Source organism: Lissotriton vulgaris, chromosome 9 (genome assembly GCF_964263255.1).
Source record: "Lissotriton vulgaris chromosome 9, aLisVul1.2, whole genome shotgun sequence".
In the NCBI taxonomy this organism is placed as follows: domain Eukaryota; kingdom Metazoa; phylum Chordata; class Amphibia; order Caudata; family Salamandridae; genus Lissotriton; species Lissotriton vulgaris.
In genome coordinates, this window is record NC_141697.1 from 265490747 (window position 1) to 265516268 (window position 25522).

Here is a 25522-nt window from a genome sequence, read left to right on the forward strand (position 1 = left end):
GGTTTCGTCTCTCCTGCCGTCTCTTACCGCATCCGCCCTCTATTTATGTCTCTCCTTCCCTCCTCTCTCAATGTATTGAGACTGAACTATTTTCTCTGATGCCCGATGGAGCTACCGGGTTTAGCTATAGGGGAGAGGGGCCGTGGATTCCCTCCTTGGTCGTCACCTGCCCAGTCGGTCTTTAGACAGACTTCTTTTCGTCTCTCCTTATTGTCTCGTTCCTAGCTCCTATCCCCTCTCCCCCGAATCTCGGATGTATGACGGTACAACGCGTGGTATTACCACGTGTACCGTTACAACGCAGGTTTTCCAACGCAAGTCGTTACAACGACTTGCGTTGGGGGGCCCTGGATAGTGAATAGTTTAATTTACTATTCCAACTCCAATCCCCGTGGATAGTAGGGAAGGTGTTGGATAGTAAATTAAACTATTCCCTATCCTAGAGCGCCCTCCAGCGAAAGTCGTTGAAACGACTTTCGTTGTAAAACCTGCGTTGTAATGGTACAGCGTTGTAATAGTTTCGTTGTAAAGGATGTTCCCTCCGAATCTCTCCCCTTGCCTGCTACTCTGCCTACCCCCCTGTCCTTTGTGCCCTTTGACTAAGCACTCCTTCTCCCCTTGTTGGGGAAAGATCCAATATTTATACTCTGGAGTCTCAGCGAACCCGCTGAGTGAGTCCACTGCGCCAAGGGAGCCACTCACACTTGAGGTATGGTATGGCACCCCTTGCCAAAGCACTCCCTCTCCCCTTTCTGGGGAAGGATCCAGTATGTAGGCCTTGGAGTCTCAGAGACCCCTCTGAGAGAGTCCACTGTGCAAAGGGAGCCTCTCGCAACAGAGATAGGGAAGTGATACCACTTCCCCTGGGATCACAGCTTACTGGACTTTGGACGTTTGCCTTGACACGTCTACCGGTTTGTGTCCCCGTCACCCTTCCCCTCCTTTTCCCATGCTGTGTCTCTCACCCTACCCTTCTCTTTCCCATCTTCATTATCTGTCTACTTCCCCTGCCCCAACCCCCCCTCCCCTGAATCTCTCACCTTGCCTGCTTTTCCCCTTACGTATTTGTGCTTATTGTTTATCTCGACCTTAAAAGTAACTATGTGGCCATGCTCTAAGAACTATGTAACCTTTGTAACGATGTAACCTGTAACTTCGATCTGATGCACATGTAAAGCGCTCTGATACCTCCGGGTCTAGCCCGCGCTAAATAAAACTTTTGAAAATAAAAATAAAAATAAATAAAAGTGTTTGTGATTGAACATCCTGCAGTTGAGATTTCGTAACCCTCTCACTAAGAGGTTTACAGACAGAGGCAAGCAAGAAGGCCTCGCCGGAGAACCTTGTGGGCTACCAAGAGTGGCTCAGGCCAGGTTCGAAGGCTTAACCCCGCCAGAGGTCCCCGGTGGATTAGAGAGTGACAGAGGAAAGGCAGTGGCTGGCCATTAATCTATAAGCACAGTTGCAATTCAATAAAAAGAACCCTATGGTTCAAACTGAACTTCTTTTAAGGGAGGTGAGATAGATCTCATTTGATAAAATCTGAATAGAACATCATTTAACACTTCCGCAAATCATTGTTAATTGGTGCATCTTTTATGATTTTAAATGACAGGTGGCTCTTAATGTGTTCCCCTCCTCCCACCTCCCAACTCTTACTACATCATAACTCGACAGAGTAGAGCAACAGCATGGGAATCTCTCAAGAGTGTGGTTCCTGTTCAGGCAAAAATTGTATCATTGTTCCTCGCTGAGCATGGCCCCATCTCTTGGCTTTGCTTCAGGGTTAGCAGGATCACAGGGTTCTTTTCAAGGAGGCACTGATCCAAGTTTGTGGCTCCCTCTGCCCAGAGGGGACCCTTTTAACATTTTTCTCCATCTCTGGTTATATTTGCGTATTGTAATAACTCTGCCCATGGCAAGTATCTGTCTTAAAGAATAAGAAATGGATTCTTAGCAGTTCGTAGTGTGTTCTAAGGGGTTTGGCCAGCATGTCAAAATAATTACCTATAAGGGCAATCGTTTGCTGCCACCAGCATATCTATGAACTACAAGTTTTCATACTAGGTGTCTGTTGCTACTTTGCAATCAACTTCTTGACAGGATGGAAGGTTTTAAGTGAATATTACGGTGTTGTTAGTGCCAATGAGAGTTACTAGAGTGAGCTGAGCAATTAAACAATAAACAAGCATTGGCAAGGCCAGTAGCTCTCGCCTTTTCTACATATTGTCTTTGCCAAGGTTTTTGTCACTGCTCTCAAGTTCCCAATAATGTGAGCAGTGGAAGGAAAAAAGTCATCTAACCAAAAGGATGGTAAATAAGATATGCTTCACGAGAGGGACAACTACAAGGAGAGGGTGGAAAATCATTGAATAAGAAGCAAAAAAGCCATACAATTGAAAGCAAAGGGGTCGCCCATTGGCCACTGAAGTTTCGGTACGAACCACAAGAGGTCTTTAGAAGACGTTGTCTGTAGGTAAGACCTGATAAGAGACTAAGAGTTGAAAATGATCAAAATTAAATGTATGATGTATTGTGTATGTTACCACAGAAACCTGAATAAAATATTTTAAATGTAAAAAAAAAGCGTCACATGATGACTTTAATGTATGAGTGTACCTGTGTCATACCTACTCCAAGAAGCAGTTCATTGTGTAGGCACTAAGCAGAAAACAATGAAACAGGCATCATGTTACTCTTTCAGTCCAAAGGGGCAAATTACTTCAGTGATTCGGGCTTAGCAAATATTACTTTCCTTATCAGCATGTTTTCTACATCCTGGGGAAATTATGAGAGTGTAATGTGGGCTTGGACCCTGAGCTGAGGTTAAAAAGATTGATGCAGAACGTTTTAGGTTGCAAGGGTGCCAATGAAATACTTCCAGTTTCAGTCTCCAACTCACTGTCTGCTGACATGTCATAGCTTCAAGGGTCTTATGTACATGATTGACTCTGACCTGTCTGGAAAACTCCCTGCTTCCTGTTAGGCCAATGCATGTCTGCTCCCAAGTAAGGTATCTGGATGTAGGCCAACATGGAAGCTGGGACCAGTGTGGTTTGTCTGGGCTGATGCCAATGTGGTTGCACAGCAGGACTAAATTACTGACAACTATCTTTCCAGTGTCAGGCTAGGTTTGCTACATCGGTGTTACTTCCACAAATATTATATATAAGGCCCAGCTTTCTAGGCAGAGGCTCTTACACAGAAGATGGTGAAAACTACTTCACACACATCTTCCCTCTGTGTGCAATAGTTGCTATTGCGTGTGTTTAAAGGCCGTCCCCCTCCTGAGCTTCTCTCCACCCTGATCGCTCTCTTGCATCAGTGTGCTTTTGTTCCCCTTGCTGTTGTGGTTTGTCTCCTCTTGCTGCCTGTGCTGTTGCTTGCCCCTACTCACTGTTTGTCTTGCTGCTTGCCCTACTCACTCTCCGTGCTGTTGCTTGCCTGCTTCTACCCTCCATGTTGTTGCTGGCCCCCAACTTGCTTTTGCTTGCCCCTCCTGCCCTCCGAATTGTTGCTTGCTCTCCCTCCTGCCCTCCGTGTTGTTGCCTGTTCCCTCTAGCCTCCGTATTGTGGGGTGCCTCCTCCAGCAGTCCGTCTTGTTGCTTGCCACCACCAGCTATATGTCTTATTGCTTGCCCATCCCTTTCTCCCTCTATTTTCTGTATTGCCCCCTCACCCACACACCATAACAATAAAAAGAAGCGCTAGAACGCACCAAGTGCTGGCTGCATCATAGAGCCATTCTTATTACTTTCCTCAAAACCTCCCTCGACCCTCTTGTTGTTGTTGCTTTCCTCCCCACTCCCTTGTCACTGCTTGCCCAAACCCACTCACAATAACACAAACAAGCATTTGCAATGCAAAAGGTCTCGCATTAGGAAAGTTTGAGCTATTGGTATAGTAAATGACACATTTTTTATTTATGTGTTGGTTTTGAAAATAGCTAAATTAATAGATTTATAATTTCCAATGCCAATAGTTTTAACTTTCGCAAATGTGACACCTACAGCATTTGTAATGCAATATGTGTTGTATTTACGTGACTTAGATGTATTGATATTACAAATAACAATGGCTTTTAATTTTTTTTAATAATTAATACTTAAATAAAAGTTATTGTAATTTATAATGGCAATAGCTTAAACTTTTGTAAATTACTTTTGTGAAGATTATGTTCAGTGTATTTTACTGTGACGAAAATCCAAGAACAGAAATGAAATATTAACATCTTTTTGTGACATTTGTAATAAAGCTTGAAACATTGAGAACATATTTGAACCAGTTGTTGTTGAATAGTTGCACAGATTGATGCTGTGATGGCGCTGAGTGATGCTGTGGCGTTCAGTGATGCTGTGGTAGCGCATAGTGATGCTGTGGTGCCCCTGAGTGATGCTGTGGTGATAGAGCGAGGGTGATAGACAGACAGAAAGGCAGACAGTGAGGGCGATAGATAAACAGACAGATAGACAGACAGAGTGAGGGCGATAGATAAAAAGACAGATAGACAGACAGAGTGAGGGCGATAGACATACAGATAGACAGACAGAGTGAGGGCGATAGATAGACACTCAGATAGACAGACAGAATGAGGGCGATAGATAGACAGACAGATAGACAGACAGAGTGAGGGCGACAGACAGACAGACAGAGGGCGATAGATAGAGTGAGGGCGATAGATAGAGTGAGGGCAATAGATAGATAGACGGATAGATAGAGTGAGGGTCTCCCAGTTCACGGTTTCCAGAAAGTACGTAAAGGCCTCTGCATTGTACTAGTTTTGAAATTACCTTCTCTCTCCCTGCATTTTTACTTTGCCACAGGTTGTAAATATTGCTGCTGGTTTTTGTGTGTTAGTATTGGTGCAAAGATTATTATTATTAGTAGTATAGTCATAGCAGCAATGGTAGTAATGCCAGTATTGTATTGATTATCAAGTTTGTCTTGTGTTTGTCTGTAGTGACTGTTTATATCTTTTCCCCTGTTTAGTAGCGTAGCGCTCCGAAGCCTGTCACCAGGTCCATGCTCCATAGGTATGCTAAATAAAATGAAGTCCAACTGTCCTCCATCTTGGAGGAATATTGCTCCATCCAGAGGCATCTTATTATAGGAAGGGAAAGAAGGGATCCATTGAGATCCGTTTCTCTTAGAACGGCTGTGTGAAGTTTGCTGACAGGGAGCGCGCAAGGGCAGAAGACGAGGAAGAAGAATGGTGGGGGCGGGGTTTGAAGATAAAGAGGTCTCCTTGCTGAAAAGCAGATAGTTGTTGTGTCACGGGCGAGGAATGGGACGGAGAGGGGAAGAGGGGAAATAAAAACATGCGGAGGATTGGGAGGGACTCTGTGAGAGGGTTTGAAGCTGGCGTGTGAGTGTAACGTACCGCTTTGACCATGTCCCAGTGCATGCCGGGAGGAGCCGGTGAGTGCCCGCGCCGTGATGGGATGGAGTTGCATAGATCAATTACAACTCTCTGCTAGTGCTACTCCCCCGTTTATGCACCTCTCACCTAATTAACGTAAAGTGCTGCGCTGCATGGCTGGCTCCTTGGGGCAGTAGAGACGCAACGATTGGGGCAAACTGCAATGTGAGGGAACAAAAAAAACAGTCGCAATACAAAGTCACAGGCGTGGGACCTCTATGACAAACAGACGTTGATCAGTGGGTGTGAAAATGGTCCCAGAAAAAAAAAACTGCGCTAAGAAGCAACATGAAAGGACTGCGCTAACAATTCAAGACTTTGTTCCCTTGCACAATTACTCACACAAGACTGCATTGCACGCTGCAATAAAGCATTGAAAATTTTTTTTTACACAAAAATATCATTCATGTGCAGGGCTGCTCTGTATTATTATTCTACTAGAGTTAATGAGCTTTAGTTTTCTTCTTCGTTTGTAGAGCAGTATCACGTGCTATTGTTTGTTCTAGCGAGTGTTGCAAAGGCAGGTGAGAGACTGGCGCTGCCTGCTCCAAGAAGCCTTAATATGCAGGGCCTAGAAAACTTACTGGAGTAAGAGGGCCACTGCCCTTGTAGCATGGGGGCTGCTTCTGGGAAACATGCAGAGCTATAGACAGACAATATGAAAGAGGGCCAGTAGTCTTGCGTTGTAGGCTAGGGGATATGGGACGTTCTTGTTAGAGGTAGCTGCTACGGGGCATTAGTGATAATGTTGTTCAGAATGCATGTGTACTAAGTACTGTATACTGTGTTATTCTTTTGTTAATGCGTTGCTTGCAGCTGCTCCGGGGCACTAGCGATCACACCAAGGGCGGGGGTGCAGGCAATATAGTTTGCGGAAGGGTGGTGGAATGCAACTGCGCTATTTACCAAACTATCCTCTACACAAAGTCACAGGCGTGGGACCTCTATCACAGACAGACGTTGATCAGTAGGTGTAAGGAGCAGTACAAAAGTAATAAAGCGGCTCCAAGAAGCAACATGAAAGGACCACGCTAACAATTTGAGACCCTGTTCTGTTGCGCAATCACTCACACGAGACTGCAGTGCACGCTTGTATAAAGCACCGAACGAAATATGTTTATACTAAAATAGCATTTATCTGCAAGGCTGCTCTGTGTTATCATTCTACCAGTGTTAATGAGCGTAAATTTTCTTTTTAATTTGTAATGTAATATTACGTGATATTGTTTTTGCTAGCGAGGGTTGCAGGGGCGGGTGATGGACCAACGCTGCTTGCTCTAAGAAGCTTTAATGTGCAGGGCCGCAGACCACTTAGCGCGCAAGGGCAGAAGGCGAGGAAGAAGAATGGGGGGGCGGGTTTGAAGATAAAGATGTCTCCTTGCTGAAAAGCAGATAGTTGTTGTGTCACGGGCAAGGAATGGGACGGAGAGGGGAAGAGGGGAGATAAAACAAGCATTAGCGGCAGCATTAGAAACGAAAATCGGCCGCGAAATGAAACCCTTGAAGTAGCCAGGAAATGAAACCCTTAGAAGTAGCCAGGCTGAAAAAAAAAGCAATTAGGACGGCCTGCGGCCGTGAATAAGTGACGGCGGGGGGGCGGGGAGAGAGGAACAGATGGCTGTGAAGGGAGAAAGGCTGCTGGCTGGAGGAAGGCTCGTGCATGAGAGCAGGTCACATGATTGGGTTTCACGTGAACTTTTGAAAATCCGCATCGTAAAAAGTCAGCTTTTGGATTGACAGCAATAGGTTCGAGTAAACTCGACCTAAAAAGCACTACGACGAGGACACAGTGGTTTTTGTTTTGCCAATTTCAGGCATGCAGCACAGCAGTTGTGATGCTGCACAATATGACTAAAACATTGACAAAGCCAAAAATTGGCATAGCCTAGACCTATTGGTTTTGCCATTTGTTGTTAATAATATTACCAGTAGTGTATAATAACCTATTTCCACTGCTAATAAGACTTTATTACCCAAAGAAGCCTTTTAGACGCCGTTAAAATAAAGAGAAAAGTAATAACACGGTTCTCTTTCTGTCTTGCAATTTGTGGGCAGCTCCTTGATGCTACTCCATAGTTCACTGTGCTAAGTATGTCCCGGTTTTTGGTCCTCAAGGTCTGGTCACCCTAGGGCAGAGGTCTTCAAACTTTTTGATGCCAAGACCCCCATGTCAAACTTTTTTAGGCGTAAGGACCCCCATCTGACAAAAATTTCTAGAACCTGGTACTCCTCATCATCGACAACCATCGACAACCTTAAACGCTTCCAATTCCCACAGCAAATCATTTTGTACGGTGGGGAAATAACATTAAACAGTGTTTAGCAAATCAAAGGTCAGTGAGCGTGGGGGTGTAGTCAAAGGTGTGGCTAAAAACAAAGGGCCACATTTATGAAGAATTGGCGTAGGGCAGCGCCGCAAGTCGTCTTGCTGCGCAGCTCTATGCCAATGTGAAAGGGAATGAATGCACCGTATTTATGAAATTCCTGTCCTTTTCCCTCTCGTTGGTGAACTAATTGCTGCCTAGCACCAACATAGGCAGGATTGTTTTTGTACAGGAAGGAACACCTTCATTCACAAAAACAATCCCAAGAGGCGTTTTCTTCTTTCTATGTGAGCTGCAGAATGCAGCACACATGGAAAGAGCAAAAACAAGGAGAAATGAAAACATTTCTCCTCGTTAAGCCTCCACTGGGGTGGTGTATGTTTCTGGAGCAGCCCCAGGTTTACATGATCTTGTAAACATGGGGCAACATCAAAATCCATGTGTGTTGCATGGAACACCTATTTGACGCAGAGTGAGGCAACGCAGTGACTTGCGCTGCTATGTCTTACTCCATATCTGTGAGGCAATGCAAAGACATGCAGGGTGACTTTGCACCACCTCATAGGTATGGTTGAGACGCTTACACCACTGGAGCATCAAAAAAGGGATGCTCTGGCGAAGCAAGCCTCTCATAAATAAGCGCCCCAAATATTCTGTACTTTTTTAGGCCTTTCACCATCAGGTATCACCTTATAAAATAATGGGCAGCGTGAATGAAAAATTAATTTAAAAAGTTGTTACTCAGTGGGAAATGCATTGTAGTACATAATGAAACCTCTATTAGTTAATGCACTTCAGAGTTCTGTGTGTAACCAGAGAGCCACAGAATTAAATCTTGATTGGTGCAGTGGAGAATATGTGTTTACTGCTACGAGGTCACAGTCTGTGACAGAAAGCACTGTGAATATGTAAGCCATTATTTTATACTTGCATTACATACAGTGTAAGATAGAATGTTGCAAAACGTGCAAATAGTTTTACGATAAAATGGTGCCTCCAAAATCTAGATTTTAGTAATACCAGATCGTGTGTAATGCAATTCCTGTTTTACATAACTGTCTCTTCAACGCCTTTTAGGGGTACTAAGGGCTGTGTAAATGCAGCTACAATTAAAATCAAGCACTTCCCAGCCCAGTTGTTAACTCTTTACACTTCCACTGTCGTCTTCTTACCTTCTTTTTCTTTTCTGGAGGGTAAAACAACACTAAGTGTAACTTGGTACGCCAAACTTTTGATCGAGGAACAGCTGCCTAACAGACCATTAACCATTGATGTCACGCCTATTGTAACCCCAACGGTGTCTGAACTTACATGCTTTACCCTCACTATACTGGTACTGTACTGTATATATATTACCTACTGGCGGTCGCCAGTAGGTATATATAGTTAGGATTTTTTTGAATAGGGATTTCTGAAAATTCTATGTTGAATAACTTTGGCGTTGATGGACGGAATTGGCTGAAATTTTCAGGAAAATGGCACATTTTGTTTCTGAGCGTCCCCTGAAAGTTTGGGGGGGTTTCGTCAAGCAGGGGCCGAGAAAAAGGGGGGGTCCCAAAACGTGTTTTTAACATTGAGTTTTCCATAGGGCGGTTGGACTCACTTTTAGCTCGAACGGCTGAATGGATTTCTATGAAACTTGGCAAAATTGTAGAGACTGTTTGCCCGATGTGCCTTTGCTAGGTCTCAAGATATGTGCTCCAGTGGATTTTGAGAAATTAACGTTCAAAAATATATATATATATATCTGTGACAGCGTCCCGGTTAGCGCCCCGGTTCGCGTACCAGACGCGTAACGGAACTTCGCGAGGAGAAGCGGATTGGCTCTCGGTGACTGTCAACATTCTAAACAGTCCGGAGCGGCCGCCATCTTGTCTCTCGGTAGGATCGAGAGACAAGAGGTGGAAATAAACGAAGGGGGAAATGAATGAAAGGGGGCAAGGTAGACCCCTCCTGACCCCCTAGGATTGATGTGGGGGCTGTGGAAGCGCTACCCGGTACGCGAACCGGGTAGCTCACCGGTAGCGTAACGGGAGTCCGCCATCTTGTGTTTTGGACGAATTTGGTCACAAGATGGAGGATAAACAATGTTTGGAATGGGTATAAGGGGGCACGGGAGACATATCCTGACCCCCTAGGTTTTCTGAGGGTGGCTGAGGAGGCCCATATATGTAAAAAAAAAACAATTTTTTTTCAAATTTTCGCACGGTTAGCGCCCGGTCCGCGCACCGGGTAGCGTTCCGGAAAGCATAACAAGGGGAAAACCAAGGGAAATAGTAAAATAATATTTTAGAGTGCTTTGAGGTAGGGTAGCTCTGAATAGAGCTGTTGTGTTGTGTGGGTGATGTAAGTACCAACATGTAGGTACCAATGAAGAGTCTAAAATTCAATGTACACCGTCTCCTCTGTAGATATTTTGTATGTTCTAATATGGGTTATTTAAATGTAAATGTGTGGAAAAGCACTTCATGCTTTAAAGCAATTGTATTTTTGAACTGATTGTTCTTTCCTCTTAGTCCTCCTCTTTGTTTTTTTTTCCCCACACTCTTCTTCAGCATGATAGTTGATAAATTCGTTCCCTCAAAAAATTTATATACATAAAAAAATTACATTAAATACATATAAAATATATTTTTCCTTTAACAGAAGAATACATTTTACAGCTTTTGATATTTGCTATTAAAAAAACATTGAAATTCACTGAAAAAACCATAGGTTATAGACCATATATAGTTAGGAATTAGCATTTACAAAACCTTGAAAATTCACTGAAAAAACCATAGTTTATAGACCATATATAGTTAGGAATTAGCATTTACAAAACCTTATTTTACTCACACAAAACCATTGAAATTCGCATATATAGTTAGTTGCAGTAACTATATATCGCGCACCCGCAATCCACTGCTGATCATGTCACATATTACATCATTCATGACATGGTCAGTGACATCACTGATGACATCTCAAATGACATCACTGATGACATCACTGATGACAACATCCAGTGACTGTATGTTTCTGTAAAGTTAAAATATGTCACATATTGAAGAATGAGTGGATGTATAAGTGTCTGGATGAAGGATTTAGTAGGTGCATGACTGACTGTATGAGTGAGTGATTAAATGTGTCTCACTGAGTGCATGGGTTAGTGACTAAACTGTCTTAATTTGTGCATCATTATGTCTGTTGTTCTGTAAACTGCTGCATGTGTTGATCAGTAGCTATATGAGTAACTATATGGGTTATTGATTGGTTGCCCAAGTATTTGTATGGGAGACTGAGTGTGTGTGTGGGTGGCTGGGAGGTGTATGACTCTGTGCATAGATGTGTGAGCAGTTGATTCACTAGATGTATGGGTTCAAAAGTGCATGTGGAAACAGCTGTATGGGCGGTTGACTGTGTGCTTGAGTGTATTGGTGAGTGAATGGATTTCTCAGTGCTACATGTCAAAGTAAGTACATATGTAAAAGACAGTACATGTGAGAGTCAACATATATAAATAACTGTGCATAAGAGCCAGTGAATGTGTGAGTGGCTGTATGGATCATTGTGAATTTGTATCAGGGATTGTATAAGAGAGTAAATATGTGTTAGTATATGTTTGAATAAGTAAGGTGTGTATAACTGTATAGTTGAGGAAATGGAGGTGTGATTGATTCTTTGCATGACTGACTAGGTGTGTGAGTAACTCCATGGATGAGTGACAGTCTGTGAGTGTCTGTTTACACTGAGTGTATCTAAGGTTATATTAGAGTCTGAAGAGGTTCATCGTATAATCACATGAATGATGTCATCAGTGATGTGATCAGTAATGTCAAATGAGATGTCATCAGTGATGTCATCAGTGATGTCATTTGAGATGTCGTCAGTGATGTCATTTGAGACGTCATCAGTGATGTCATCAGTGATGTCATTTGAGAGGTCATCAGTAATGTCAACAGTGATGTCATTTGAGATGTCATCGGTGATGTCATCAGTGATGTCACTGACCATGTCATGAATGATGTAATATGTGACATCATCAGCAGTGGATTGCGGGTGCGCGATATATAGTTAGTGCAACTAACTATATATGCGAATTTCAATGGTTTTATGTGAGTAAAATAAGGTTTTGTAAATGCTAATTCCTAACTATATATGGTCTATAACCTATGGTTTTTTCAGTGACATATATATATATATAATCATGTAATAAAATATCTTGAATTAAAAACAAAAAAACAAATCTTTGCCATCACAATGCTTGGAGTGATTTGTATTTCATTCAGGCAAGCAGCTGATAAGGATCTAAATTAGCCCTCCCAGGGCGCTGTCTTTTTGCAAAAGGAAAGCAGACGTTTTGGATTGCAGTGACAAGTGAGGCTGGGGAATTTGTGACCCCCTTCCCAGGACTCCACGGCCCCCCCTGGGAGTCGCACACCACACATTGAAGACCTCTGCCCTGGGTGTAGGCCAAGGTGAAGATGGCCCAACTACAGCCACAAAATAAGCATCTCAAAGATGCTGCTGCGTGCTCACGCACCCCAGCCCCCCACCTCTAAGCACAGCACTGTGGGCCTACGAGCAGCCCACCGGCCCACATCGGCCCCATATGACAGTGGCCTAGGCAGGTAGACACGGAGGGGCTGGGTGGCTAGTGGGACATTGTGGGTGGTTTCCCTCAAGAAAAAGGCCCACAGCTAACACTCTGGCACCGTCCCAAAGGACGGCAGCTGACTGCCCGCTTTGCCAATTCAACCCTGGGTGTGGGTGCAGCGATTGGAAACGGCAGAGAGAGTAAGTGGGAGTGAGTTATCTTCAAAGTTATTCAATCAATCAATAACATTTGTAAAGCGCACTACTTACCCGTGAGGGTCTCAAGGCGCTGGGGTTATTGTAGTGCCTACCTTAAGAATTGCACAATGACTATTCTGGGTATTCCATTACTATGCTCTTCGGCCTTAATTGCACTTTCCATTTGCTCTTAGAATGCTGTTATTGGACTATTGCCTGGAGCTCCAGAGCGAGAGTTGGTCCGGCTGGTGATCGAGCTGCCGGCCCATCCCTTCTGGCGGTAAACTTGACTATAACTCACACTGCCTTGTGGCATCCTTTCGTGATATCAGTTAAGAGCTGCAGTCCATACCGTTCTGGCATGCAAGTGACTCAGCGGCCAAATTGCGCATGCGCATCACTTCTGGCTGGGGTCCTCAAAAATAAAGATCTGCAATGGGCATAAATGCTAGCGACAGGAGGTACCCCGAAGATGGCGAAGCAGTATTTCCATGAAGACCCAGACCACCTAACAGTATGAAAGAAGAGTGGCATGTGTTCTGAACTGGCATGCTCAGGGTCCTGTGCGATTGAAAGTTGGCCATGCAGTCAAAGCATAGTGCATAAGAAATGGAGCGAAAATACATAACTCTTTAATAAACACCCTAAAATTATAGAACTGTTGTAAGCCATGAAAAATGGGGATAGTGGGAGGTTCTTTGTGCAAATAGTTATATACAGGATAAAGTACCCCCTTCCATACCTTGTAAACATATTGAAAGTCATCAAGCAGTTCAAGGACCAAATAGAGGGACAAAGAAGAAGGCTAAGTTCCATTATAAGGCCATGGAACTCCAGAGTGACTTGTAATACCCTTTTGATGTACAGCAGGGGATATTTTATTCCTTATAATAGGTGGATACACCATCACCCTTCTCATAAACTCCTTCAATCCTTGGTGTCTTGCTCTTTCACATGAAAGAGTCGGTATGTTTGCAGAGATGGACAATATAAGCAAAATCTGTAGTGCAAAACGAAACGCACCAAAATGAATTTAGGGCCGGATTTAAAATTTGGAGGACAAAGTAATATCCATCAGGATAATGGAATAAATTACTCCATTGCCCTGATGGGCATCCCTTCCCTCAAATTTAGAGATACCAGCCGGACATGCAGACATATCTTAACATTTGCAGGAAACATTGTCAGGATGGCTCTTGTAAAAGTGGTAAAAGTATGACGGATGGCTCGTCAAACATGACGGATGGCGTCAAACTTTTACTAAGTTTAACTTTTTTCAAAAACAAACTCCCAAAGCAAGAGCCCCATTGACCCCCAAACCAAGGAAGTTTTCTGGTTGAGGACCTTGAATATCTGAGGCCACATTCACAGTAGCAACATAGGTCAATGTTTCTGGTCAGCAATGCAGTCACTTTTGAAGATGAGACAATAAGGACTGGCTCATATTCTAATACCAAAGAGCTGGTTGAACTCAAGAGGACAGGCCACACAAAGGAACTTCAAAGTCTATTCATGAACTCCGCATCCAGTGACCTTATGTAGTAATCAGGTGCTAGATCGCTGCACAGACGCGCAGGAACAACTCCAAGTATGGCTCCGGGACACTTCCGGGGCTCACGCCAAAGGCTGGTGCTTGGCTCATGGTTATCCAAATCTGGATGTAGACTAGCCAGTACTGGAGTGCACGCAGGCAGCCAATGTTGAAGCACAGGGATCATGCTCACCAGGCAGACTCCCTGCTCCTGGGAATTGCTCACCTGTATTTGATGAAAGGATAAGGCCAGCCCTCCTTCTGTAGTTGGTGAGAAATCTGGGGCGAGTCTGGGTAGTTTGGGTTTGCTTCGCTGAACTCCTTGGGCTGGCTGGAGCTCCCAAGCCAGGACAGCAGCAGGTAGAGCTGCAGACCCTTGGTCAAGAGCTTCAAGCTTTGACTCCTAGGGGAGGCCAGCAGCTCAGGGCTCCCGGTGCCTAGGAAGGAACTTGGACAGATTGAAGCAAGTCTTGTCAAAGTAAATTTCTTCAGTTTGCTGGAGAGCGGTTGCAGTTTTTGTTTCCAGTCCTAAGTAGTTGGGTAGTTGCCCATTGCCAGTCATAATAAATGCACTGTTCAACGTCTTGGGCACCAGCCAGTCAGGGTGTGGCTAGATTCCAGGACTGCCTCCCAGACAGCTGTGGAAAAATCAGGCTGTTACTGGGCAGATCAGACTCCCAACATGTAATGATGTTATGTGGCACTCAGCAGGCACATATCAAGAAGCTGATCTGGTGGGAATGTTTTATATTCCTGCCATACAGCCTCTCTGAGGAAGTGATGGGTTGTGCTCGCCCTATTGTTCTGTGGCAGCAGCCACCTTCCATTTAATAACACACACACCGTTCCCTCCAGCCCAAGAGACAACAAATGTGCCCCTGAGATGTACCAAAGTTAGTGGTCAGGTGGCTGCTTAGTCCAGGGACCACTCAAATACAGCCTAAAATGAAGAAAATCCAACAGGAATTTTTGAGGGGAAAGCAAAAATGTGTGGTTGTACCAACAGCTGCTTGTTTTTGTCCTTTCTATTGACATCAGGAGCACATGCTTAACTGACTTTACCATCTTGATAGCCACCTGACGGACAGCCAAGCCAGGTCAGGCTCAGTCACAGGCTGCTAGTGATTCCATCTCGGGCAAAAGGCTATTTAATCCTCTATCTCCATTAGTGGAAGCTCCTTGCCTGGAAAGGATCACAACAGCCATCTTAGGCCCTCTTTAACAGCTGCAGGTACATGGAGTGGTAATAATACGGGCCTGGAAGTGCAATTAAAGGGTCCTACTTATTGGCCACTTTAACTATGAGGCCTGGATTGAATAACATATGGGACTCAGTGCCACTGGGCCCTTTATTGCACGTTTTCCCCAAATACCAGGCTCTCTTCCACTCATACATTTCACCTGCTATCTGCAGATGGAAATTGGGAATGGATAAGCAAACGGAAATACCAGGTGTAGTATTAGCAGGCGCAGTACTACGTCCCAGTAATATCATACCCTGTAACACTTGCATTCGTGCAGAGTGGTATTACAACTGAAAGCCATGTGGTAACAAGAGTTCACATTACTTGTGAAGGGAGCGTTATTGAAGGGCAGGATGTATGTAATGAACCTGTTTTACCGCTACTTAGGTTTAGAGAGATGCCACTTGTCACGGTTAGAGGGGTGCCAAGATGTAGAACCAGGAGAGGTCTTTTACCACTTACTACCTACACAGCAGGGTAATCTCCAGCTTGGGGCACCCACAACAGAGGCACAAAGAGGTGTGAACTATCTGCACCTGGCTATGAACAGCCACAAAGACATTGATCGGGAAATAGACAAAAGGATGGTTTTACCTAAAAGATCCTTCTCACTCTGAGCAACAGGCTGCAGCCCCTTCATCCACATCAACTATCAATTGGCACTGCTACAGGAAGGACCTAATCAAAAGACACTGTCTAGGTCTCCTCTCTCCTGCTTCCTGGCGCACTTCCACAGTCTGGGAAAACAACATCACCCCCAGCTTGTGCACAGGATCAGGCCCTAGACTTCTTAAATGAAACCCACAGGCCTTCATCACTCTGCCTCGCTTATAAGTACAATGCATATACTACAAAAGCCACATACACAAACACACACAACACAAACATGAATGGGATTAGGCGCCACCAATGTATACATCTGACTGTGCACTGACAAGACGCTCTCCGCCAAATAACTCCCTTTTTTAGTGAGTGGGTGACAAAACCCTATAATTTACACAAGGGAGCTTATTTACAACTCCTTTTCACCTCCGGTGTGTCACTTTCCCATATTGAAAAGGGACGCACTGGCGGCGCAAGGAGCTTGTAAATAAGCCTGAAGATCTTTAAAAGAGATCTTTTCTTTTTATCTGTGCCAACTTCCTTTCTGCTGCTTACAGACCCGGTACCAAGGCTGGGATACTCCAGACTATGTTTAAAAGGGCTGTCCTAGGCTTGGGGCACAGACTAAGGCTTTTAATGATTAAATGATGTGTACACTCTGAATCAGTTGTTTAAGAGTTCTGCCCCGGATATAGAGGAATATTTATAATGTTGTTTCTTTCTAAAGCTTACATTCTCTGAATGCTGGCTAACTCAGAAAGAGGTCTCCCACTACACTTCAAAAGCCCTGCATAAAAAAGGGCCCTTGACTTACTCCTGCTTGATTCCTCTGCAGAGTGACCCTCTCCTTATCTTTCATCCTCTGCATGCTTCTATTTCAGAGTACAGCCTCATCTCAATCGCATGCCTGTCTGCCTCAATCCTTCTTACTGTAAATCTGCACTTGACTGAAACCTGATTTCATAGATCACAACCTCTCCTCTTTAAAACTCTAGTACTGTAATGTAACGTTAACTACTCTCCAGCAGCCTATCGATCTCGCCAACCATTCACCTGAAACCACACAGTCCCCAGTAATGAGCACACCTAACTGATATTATAGGATCTATCATAAAGTAACTGGATTAACAGCATGTAATGTTTTCTTGAGGGCACGACTAATCGCAATAACCACGAGATTAACCACTAACCCTGTGTTCTGGAGAAGCATGCTACTTGCCATTAAAGCGTGTCAATGTATCGTCAGGGGTAGTTAGTAAGTGCTATATAAATCCAATCACATTTACATTAGGACTTCAAGTTTGCACCATCTCTGAATTTGACTGGCTGTAAGAAAAAGATGCCCTGCCAGCTTGCTGGTCAAGAGGTCTGTTTACTAAGGATGGAAACCATACCACCCACACACATACACCACACCAGTGAAAGCATGGATTATTATTTAAAGTTTTTCTGTCGTCCAATCCTAAAATCCTTAATTTATCAACCGTGGAAGGATAAAAGCCTAGATCTATTTTAATGGAATTCAACGCTTCAGCTTTCCAGTTGCACACAAAGCTCTGCAGCAGGGACGTTAGTGAGCTATATCACTGGCAGAAAGATTAATTTAAAATTAGTTTGAAGAAACCATAAATGTCCAGTGTTTATATAGCATTGTCAAAAACCACGTGCCCAACAGTAACTGGCAAGCTTCATTTTATTGACTGTACAGCTGTTTGATCTTTGAGGGCCTGGGCTCCACCCAGATCGGTGTATGTTCAGTGGAATGTCTGTTAAGGACGTCTAACCCTGATAACCTCTTGAATTTGTGGGCACAAACAATGCAAAGATGGTGCAGCCACTAATCACAGAAGAGACAAAGTTGACATGAGGCACAAGTACACAGAAACTAGCCGTCTGAAGTAACCAGAAGGAGAAACATATCCCTCTATACAAACTCTAAATAAATACATATATCAAAAGTTACTCTTCATGAACCTTCCCTCTGCAGTCTGAAGCCTCCCTGACCCGCCCCCCGCTCGCCACTCCTCCTGCCACCCTTGTGTTTCCAGGTTGTGGTTTGGGATGTATCACTTGCCCTGGCGCCCCCAGGACCCTCTGCCACCTGCATGGAGTTGGTGCTCCCTCCCTGATTTCACCTACTGTTGTGCCGGACTCCCACACAGCCCTCCCTTGAAGGTGGAAGGATGGCACAATATCCTTACAACTATGCTGGTGATGGGCTATGGAGTACAAATGACGGAGGTGATGCAGCAAGTCTTGATGATCAGTCATGTTAAATGCTACTTCTAGTCAGAGAGGCATGTCACAACGTTATCACCGCCTTCACCAATTGTTTTATTTCCATCAAGGCAGAAGCAAAACTTTACAATATATGTATTATATGAACATGTTTAGTATATGTATACAGTGCATGTGCACATTCATAACCACACAGCCGAGTCTACCATATCTGCCGCTGCAACACAGTTCTGGTTCTAATCAAGCAAATCAATCAATCAAAATATATCCAACATGATGCGTGCATATATATCATGTAATTATAACTGCTATGCAATAAAGCATGATTTAAGAAATGCAAATGCTGATATAAGAAGCTATCCGCCACTATGCTAACATCTTATTTTGGAACTCAGCAGCCATGTTAAATGCATGTTAATTGACGAATTAAAATGGGTGCCTTTGCACCCCAGTGCATTTTCTATTGGGGATCTCAGAGCTTCGGTTCATGCTATGTTTTATCAGTGCTCTGAATGGGTTTTCTCTCTGTGAAAGCGCTATCCAGAACAATAAGCAAACTAGATATCACACAAGGAGATGTTTAAACAACACTAAAATAATATTTACCTTTTGAAAATCACAAGTATCTTTTCCACCCACAAACATAGTGCATTTGTGTAAGAGATAGTTATCAATTACAGCCATATAAACCTCGCAGCAGCCTTTAGTTGTATTAATTGTCCTGTTTAATATGTTGGCAAGTCATTCAGTAAGTAGACAATAGTGCATACAGGTGTCTTGTCCTTTCCTTGTAGGTTCACATTACAGGGGACATCCAATGTTATTCAATGGTTTGTCCTATCTTAAAGATCATCAGCTGATATCAAGTTTCCATTGATTGCATTGTTCCCACAGCCCACAATGAACGAGAATACATTAATGAAAACCTATTAATTGTGCTCTATTCAACTGCTACTTAACAATAAATGATCTATCACAAAGATCCAACGCTGCAAAGATATGCTTATAATCGGCTAACATAGATTCTAACAAAAACAACCACTAAGAAACAACCAACACAAGCAAACACCAGAAGAGTTTAGACAGAGCTCGGGTACGCCATATAGCCAGATGTAGCGTAGCTTCTGTAATGCTCCGGAGTTCTATCGCCACCAGACACATTACAAAGTAGAAAATGTAATCTTTTATGTAGAGCCCTTTGTGCTTCAGCTGCCACTCCTATCGTAAACAAGCATTGGCAAAGCCAACAGGTCTCTCCAAAACCACGAGAGCTATTGGCTTTGCCAGTGTTTTGCATGCATTAGTGCTGTTCACGTCATAGCACTTTATTTTTTTTAGCCGAGTGCTCCCCTGAGGCAACATGAAGGGAGGGAGGGAGAGAAGGATATGCGAGAGGGGATGGATGCACACAGAGGCAAAACTGGCAGACTGGAGGGGTTGGCATCAGAGGGTGCATGTAAGCAGACGGACAATGGAGGGTGAGTGGTAGGTGCTAAGGGCAAGCAGACAGACAATGGATGGTCAGCGGGACGGGCTGGGGCAAGCACATGGACAATGGAGAATGGGTGCAATGGACAAGGGCAAGCACACGGACAACAGAGAGTGGATGGGAGGGGTAGGGCAACCACGTGGGCAGCAGAAAGTGGGTAGGAGTAGAGCGATGGAACCACACAGACTACAGCGGGTGGTCGGGACAGGCTGGATTCAGCCATATGGACACTGACAACAGAGGGTGGGCAGGAAAGGCAGGGGCGTTGCTTTAGTGAGAGTATTTGGTGTGTTACACCTGCCATGTACAAAATGTATTCTGTAGTAAATAGTTGGGTATAGGTGCTTTCAGTAGGGTATGGTGAGGTGGATCAACCTGGATTTTTACATGTCCGCACTGACAAAAACAAACACTCTCTCTCGTCTCTGCCTTAAAACGTTGTAGTTTGAAAACTATTGTGTTTTAAGTAACCCTAACATCCGCATTCCTGTCTTTCCACTGCCTTTTAAAGCCCCTCCTCGTGTCTTGCTGCTTCTATACTGTATTTTTAACATTTTATGTCTGCGTAATTGTTGGGAAATCTGAAGCTTACTCCTCCTAAATCTTACCTGCCAAGCTACGCCCCTGGGAATGGCGGAGGGTAAGCACATTGACAATGGTGGGTTGCGCAGAGAGGCAAGCGCATGGACAACTTGTAGGACTGATGAAAGAAAATAGTACATCAAGGAGACAGCTGAAAAACACACACTCTCACAGAGTACTTAAACAAAAAGAAAAAGTAACCTGAAAAAGTGAGTAGTGGAAAAACACAGGTAATGAATGTGTCCATGCTCCAGGGGAGGGACAAACACAGGAAGAGGAAGGAAGCCCATAGAAGCTGACGAATAAGAAGCATGCAAATGAAAGTCACAATGAAGCCAACCAATGATGAGCAACAGATGACCTTTAAGCCCCCTGTAGGGTAATAATAGTTATCACAAGAAACCGCAAATGCACATTCCTAGGAAAACCTCTCTGTAAAGCTATCTGCTACTCCTTGGAGCTAGGTTTGTGCTGTAGAAAAAAACATGTCAATGCTATTGATTATTGCTTTTCCAAATTACAAGTTATGTTACTTATCTACCTTCGTTTTAGCCAGCCTCTCGAATGCGTATTTATGTCTGCGATTTGCAAAAACTATCAAGGAAGAGATAACAGCACTTGCTTCCAGCTTCCCTTTGTGGACTCTACATTAAGGTAGTTGGTGAAAACAATGTTAAGGAAAGCAAAGGAGGAGAGAAATGCAGAAAGAATGAGCAAAGTGAATCCGGAAGGCAGAAGTAAGTGAAGAAAGAAAAAAGTACATTGGTAAAAAAAAAGGAAAGGAAAAACAAAGGAAAGAAGGAGGGGAGAATGAGAAGTTGTAAAGAACAAAGAAAATGAAATATGGAACGAAGGAAGAAAGGAGGCAAGACAACAAAGTAAAGCCAAATCAGAAGGAAGCAAAATGGAAAGAAAAATAAAGAAAGATGAAAATAAGAAAGATTTAGAAAGAAAGATGTGAAAGAATGAAAAGAAAAGGAAGTGGGCATAGAGAAGAAAGAAACTAAGAAATTATGAACATAAGAATTTAGGACGGAAGACAGAAGGAAAGAAAATGAATAAAAGGATGGAAGAGGTGAAAAGAAGGGATAAAGAAGATGTGGAAAGAGGTAATAGAATGAAGAGGAAGAAGAAGAAAGAAGGCAGAGAAATGGTGAAATGAAGAAATAAGGGAAAGAGGTGAAAAGAAAAACAAGAGAAAAGTGGAGAGGAAGAAAAAAAGAAGGGAGGGGAAAGGAAAGAAAAGGAAAATATGAGTCAAATAAGAAAGAGGAGGTAAGGAAAAATGAAAGGGATGAAGGCGAGAAGAAAGAAGTGACGCTGGCGAGGGTATGAGGAAGAGTCTTACTGTGCTCGGAGTGGCTCTGGATCACGTCAAACTTGTAGACCTCCTTGGCATAGTAGTCGCTCTCGGAGGTTTGCTGGGCAGCACAGTGACGCTCCTCGTCGGCCTCCACCTCGTCCAGGAGGTCCCGGGTGCTGTTGTAGAGCGCCAGCACGTGCGGGGGCACCTGCGTGTCCGCCAGGGCCTCCGGCGGGCTGGTCAGCCGCAGTTTGCTCAGGATCTGCCCCCGGATGGCTTCCACCCGCTTCCGCTTGATCTGCTCGAGGTCCATGGTGGTGCAGGTGGAGAGGGCGCAGCAGCGGGCGAGCACGTCCAGGAGCACCAGGGCAAGCAGGGCTTGGTGCCAGGGCATCTTCATGGGTGAGGCGTGCCAGTGTCGAAAGAAGGCCAGTGGCCCGCAGTGCCAGGGCATCCTCATTGGTGGAGCTGGAGGCCGGTGGAGAATTAAAGCCCCCCAGAAGTGTTAGGATCAGAGCTGGACTGGTAGAGCAACAGCCAATCAGAGCGGAAGTAGGGTTGATGACCTCCAGGTGTGTGGATTCTCTAGTGGGATAGCTGGTTCCTAGTGGCCAGGCACCGGTGGTGCAGAGTCGGAGGCCTCCAAGAATGCTGTGGTCCTAGGAGGATGAGTGGTGCCCAACAGCCAGGGGGGGCTGCTGCAGGCTCTGTGGCGCCCAAGCAGCTGGGAACCTGTGGGGAAGGGTGTCTGGCCAGGAGGTGCATGGAGGGCTGCTAGCAAAGCAGACCCTTCCTGGGAGGACTGACCATCTCTGGGTGCAAAGGGGTCTTCAAGCGAAGAAAACAGTGCAGGCTCAATACTCCTGCCCCTTCATTCGCAACATGGAGGCATGGCTGATGAAGGCCAATTGATGCAGGTGCTATCAGAGACAAATACTTTCTGTGAGGTCGGTCTTGGATGAATCCGAGACAGTGCTGCTGCCGGGGCTCTGGTACCCTTGCCTAGACCTGGAGAAAAGAGGCAGAGAGCAGGCTGGATGTAAAGAAGTCACAGAGGCCCTCTGTTTCACCAGCAGTAGCTCGTTGGATTGTGCCTGCACCTCTCTGGCACAAAGCCAGGTTGGGCCACCCAGAACCAGCCATCGTGCAAATTGCTTTTGTCATTACTGCCCCTTACAAGCAGTGTTGTTCGTCTACAGCTCCATGAGGTGGTGTGACATGCACCCACAGATAATCCAGCAAGTAGTGGCTGCAGATCTCGCTGGCCCTTTCTTTCAGTGGGGTGTGTTTGTCGAATGAAAGTTCCCCATTAACCCAGGAGCCTTTGGTGTCTATTGCGATCCCTCAAAGGTATGAATGACCAAGTGCTGCCCTGGAAGTTATTTCAATCGCCCAGTAGGCTTTCTCTGGCTCCCGGGATAATCCTCAGTGGAACGAAGTTCCTGGATGATCTGAAGGGGCCTAAAGGTACCACAGTAGTCTGGGTGTTTCTCAGTGACCCGCGTGGTCTTCCTTGGACCTTGATTGTTTGGTCATCACAGAGGTTCCTCTGGTCCAGGACGTTTAAAAGTCGTTTTGAGGATACTAGGGGATTTGGGGCGCCTTAGTGGTCTTACATTTTCTTGCTGGATTTTGAATTCCTTGGTGGTCTTGGCTTGTGTTGTTAGGTTTCTCGTAGACTTGCTTATAGGATTGATCAAGTGTGTTTGGGATTCTTTAGAAATCCTGAGCAGGAAGGAGCTCTGGCTGTATCTGGGATTGTTTGGTGGTCGAGTGGTTCTTTGTTGGAATAGTTCAGTTGCCTTGCAATTTCAAAGTGTTCTTAGGGTTGTGATGTTTCTTGTAGTTTTGGGAGGGCTCGCTGGGATTGTGGTTGCTCAGCTGTCCTGGGATGTGTACTCAGACTGGGGTTACTTGATGGCGTGAAGTGATTGTGGGATTGGGAGGGTTCTGCTGGTCCTGTGGTGACTGTGTGGATTTAGGGTTGCTCAGGGAGTCTTGTTGGTTCCTTGGTGGTCTTGGACTACCTCCGTTATGTTAGGGGTTTGGTGGTTTTCATGTTTACTCCCTGGTCTCGGGTTCCTTCTTAGTGTTTTCCAAGGCTGTTCTGTGTTGTTGATTAGTCTGTTAACGTTGGAGTTCCCCAGTGAGTTGATGGTGGACCTTGGACAGATCCTCAGGGGTGACGGGGTTCCCTGCCGACGAGGGGAGTGATCCCCCGTGCTGTCTTTCTTTCCTTGGTGCCAGCTCCCGGGCTGGTGGTACTTTCCAAGGAGGGATAGTGTGTCTCTCGGTTCTTTGAGGTAAAATCCGGCAGAGAAAATATATACAACACAGAACCCCTCCGAGGCGGCGCTGTCACTCCTGCAGAGCTCGCTCGGCGCTCTCTCGTGTCTCTGTCGTGCTGCCCTCCCAGTGCTTCTTGTGCTCTCTCCGTCTTTCTCTCTCTCCCCCTCTTTGTCTGTCTCCCTGCTTCCCCGCTCTCTCTTTCTCCCCTCACCTTGCCGCTGTCTCTCCTTGGCTCTCTTTCCCTTTCGCGTCCTTCTCCCCTTCTCTGTCTGTCTCCACCCGCTGCTGTCACTCTGTCTCCCGCGTTGTCTCGCCCCCTCTTCCTTCGCTGCTCTCTCGTTCGCGCGCTCCCTCTCTCTCTCCCCCCTCCTCCCGCTCTTTCTTCCTTCAACTCTGCCTCGCTCCCTCACTTCTAGCTTGACTGGCTCCTCTGTTCCTACTCTGTGAAACTTTATACCCTCTGCCATGACGTTGCCCGGAGGAGGGGGGAGGGAGGTGGGCTAGCCGGAGACCAGCCTTTTCTGCATTATTTCACCAAATTTTAATGTCTTAAGCAGGCAGCGGAAAAAAGCCCTTAGCTCACATATCGGAGTGTTTTTCCGCTTTACTCGCGAATACCTTTGTATTTTTGGCTTTTAAACAAACCCTTCTGGCTTCTGGACACAACAATCTTTCTCTAAGCTCGATGGTCCCAGCGAACGCGAAATATTCTGTCTGATTCCTAAATCGTCAGCCTGCACAATCTCTCTCCTCCTCCTGCACCTCAAAGGCTCACGCCGACCCCCACAGCCTCCCTTTCACCTCCATGGTCTCCCTCTGACAGCCATCATCTCCCTTTGATCCCCACATTATCTCTCACTGATCTCCATAGTCTTCATCTGGTCTCTAAGCCTCCACCTGGTCCCCAAAGTCTCCCTCTGGTCCATACAGCCCCCACCTGGTCCCCAACGTCTCCCCCTGGTCCCTACAGCCCCCACCTGGTCCCCAAATTCTCCCCCTGGTCCATACAGCCCCCATCTGGTCTCCAAAGTCTCTCCCTGGTCCCTAGAGCCTCCACCTGGTATCAAAAGTCTCCCCCTGGTCCCTAGAGCCTCCACCTGGTATCAAAAGTCTCCCCCTGGTCCCTACAGCCTCCATCTGGTATCCAAAGTCTCCCCCTGGTCCCTACAGCCTCCATCTGGTATCCAAAGTCTCCCCCTGGTCCCTACAGCCCCCATCTGGTCCCCAAAGTCTCCCCCTGGTCCCTACAGCCCCCACCTGGTCTCTGCAGTCTCCCTCTGATCCTCAGTCTCCTTCTTAGACCGGTAGCTTGCCTCTTATCTCTGAAGAGTCCATCTGATCTCTGTAGTCTCCCCCTGATCCCCACAGTCTCCCTCTGATCCCCACAGTCTCCCTCTGATCCCCACAGTCTCCCTCTGACACCCACAGTCTCCCTCTGACACCCACAGTCGCCCTCTCATACGGATAGCTTGCTTCTTATCTCTGAAGACTCCATCTGATCTCTGTAGTCTCCCCCTGATCCCCACAGTCTCCCTCTGATCCCCACAGTCTCCCTCTGACACCCACAGTCTCCCTCTGACACCCACAGTCGCCCTCTCATACGGATAGCTTGCTTCTTATCTCTGAAGACTCCATCTGATCTCTGTAGTCTCCCCCTGATACCCACAGTCTCCCTCTGAACCCACACTCTCCCACTGACCTTCCAGAGCTTGCACCCGACTTCT

At 45.5% G+C, this 25522-nt stretch overlaps 1 protein-coding gene across 1 annotated transcript in view; it reads right to left on the reverse strand.

The window, feature by feature from the left end:
* Nucleotides 1-23459, reverse strand: part of TGFB3 (transforming growth factor beta 3) — a 137242-nt gene extending 113783 nt beyond the window's left edge. The window contains exon 1 of the mRNA XM_086937531.1: nt 21555-23459. Coding sequence (XP_086793657.1) covers nt 21555-21969 — 415 coding nt within the window. The 5' untranslated portion in view covers nt 21970-23459. The remainder of the gene's footprint in view (nt 1-21554) is intronic.
* Between the last annotated feature and the right edge of the window lie 2063 nt (nt 23460-25522).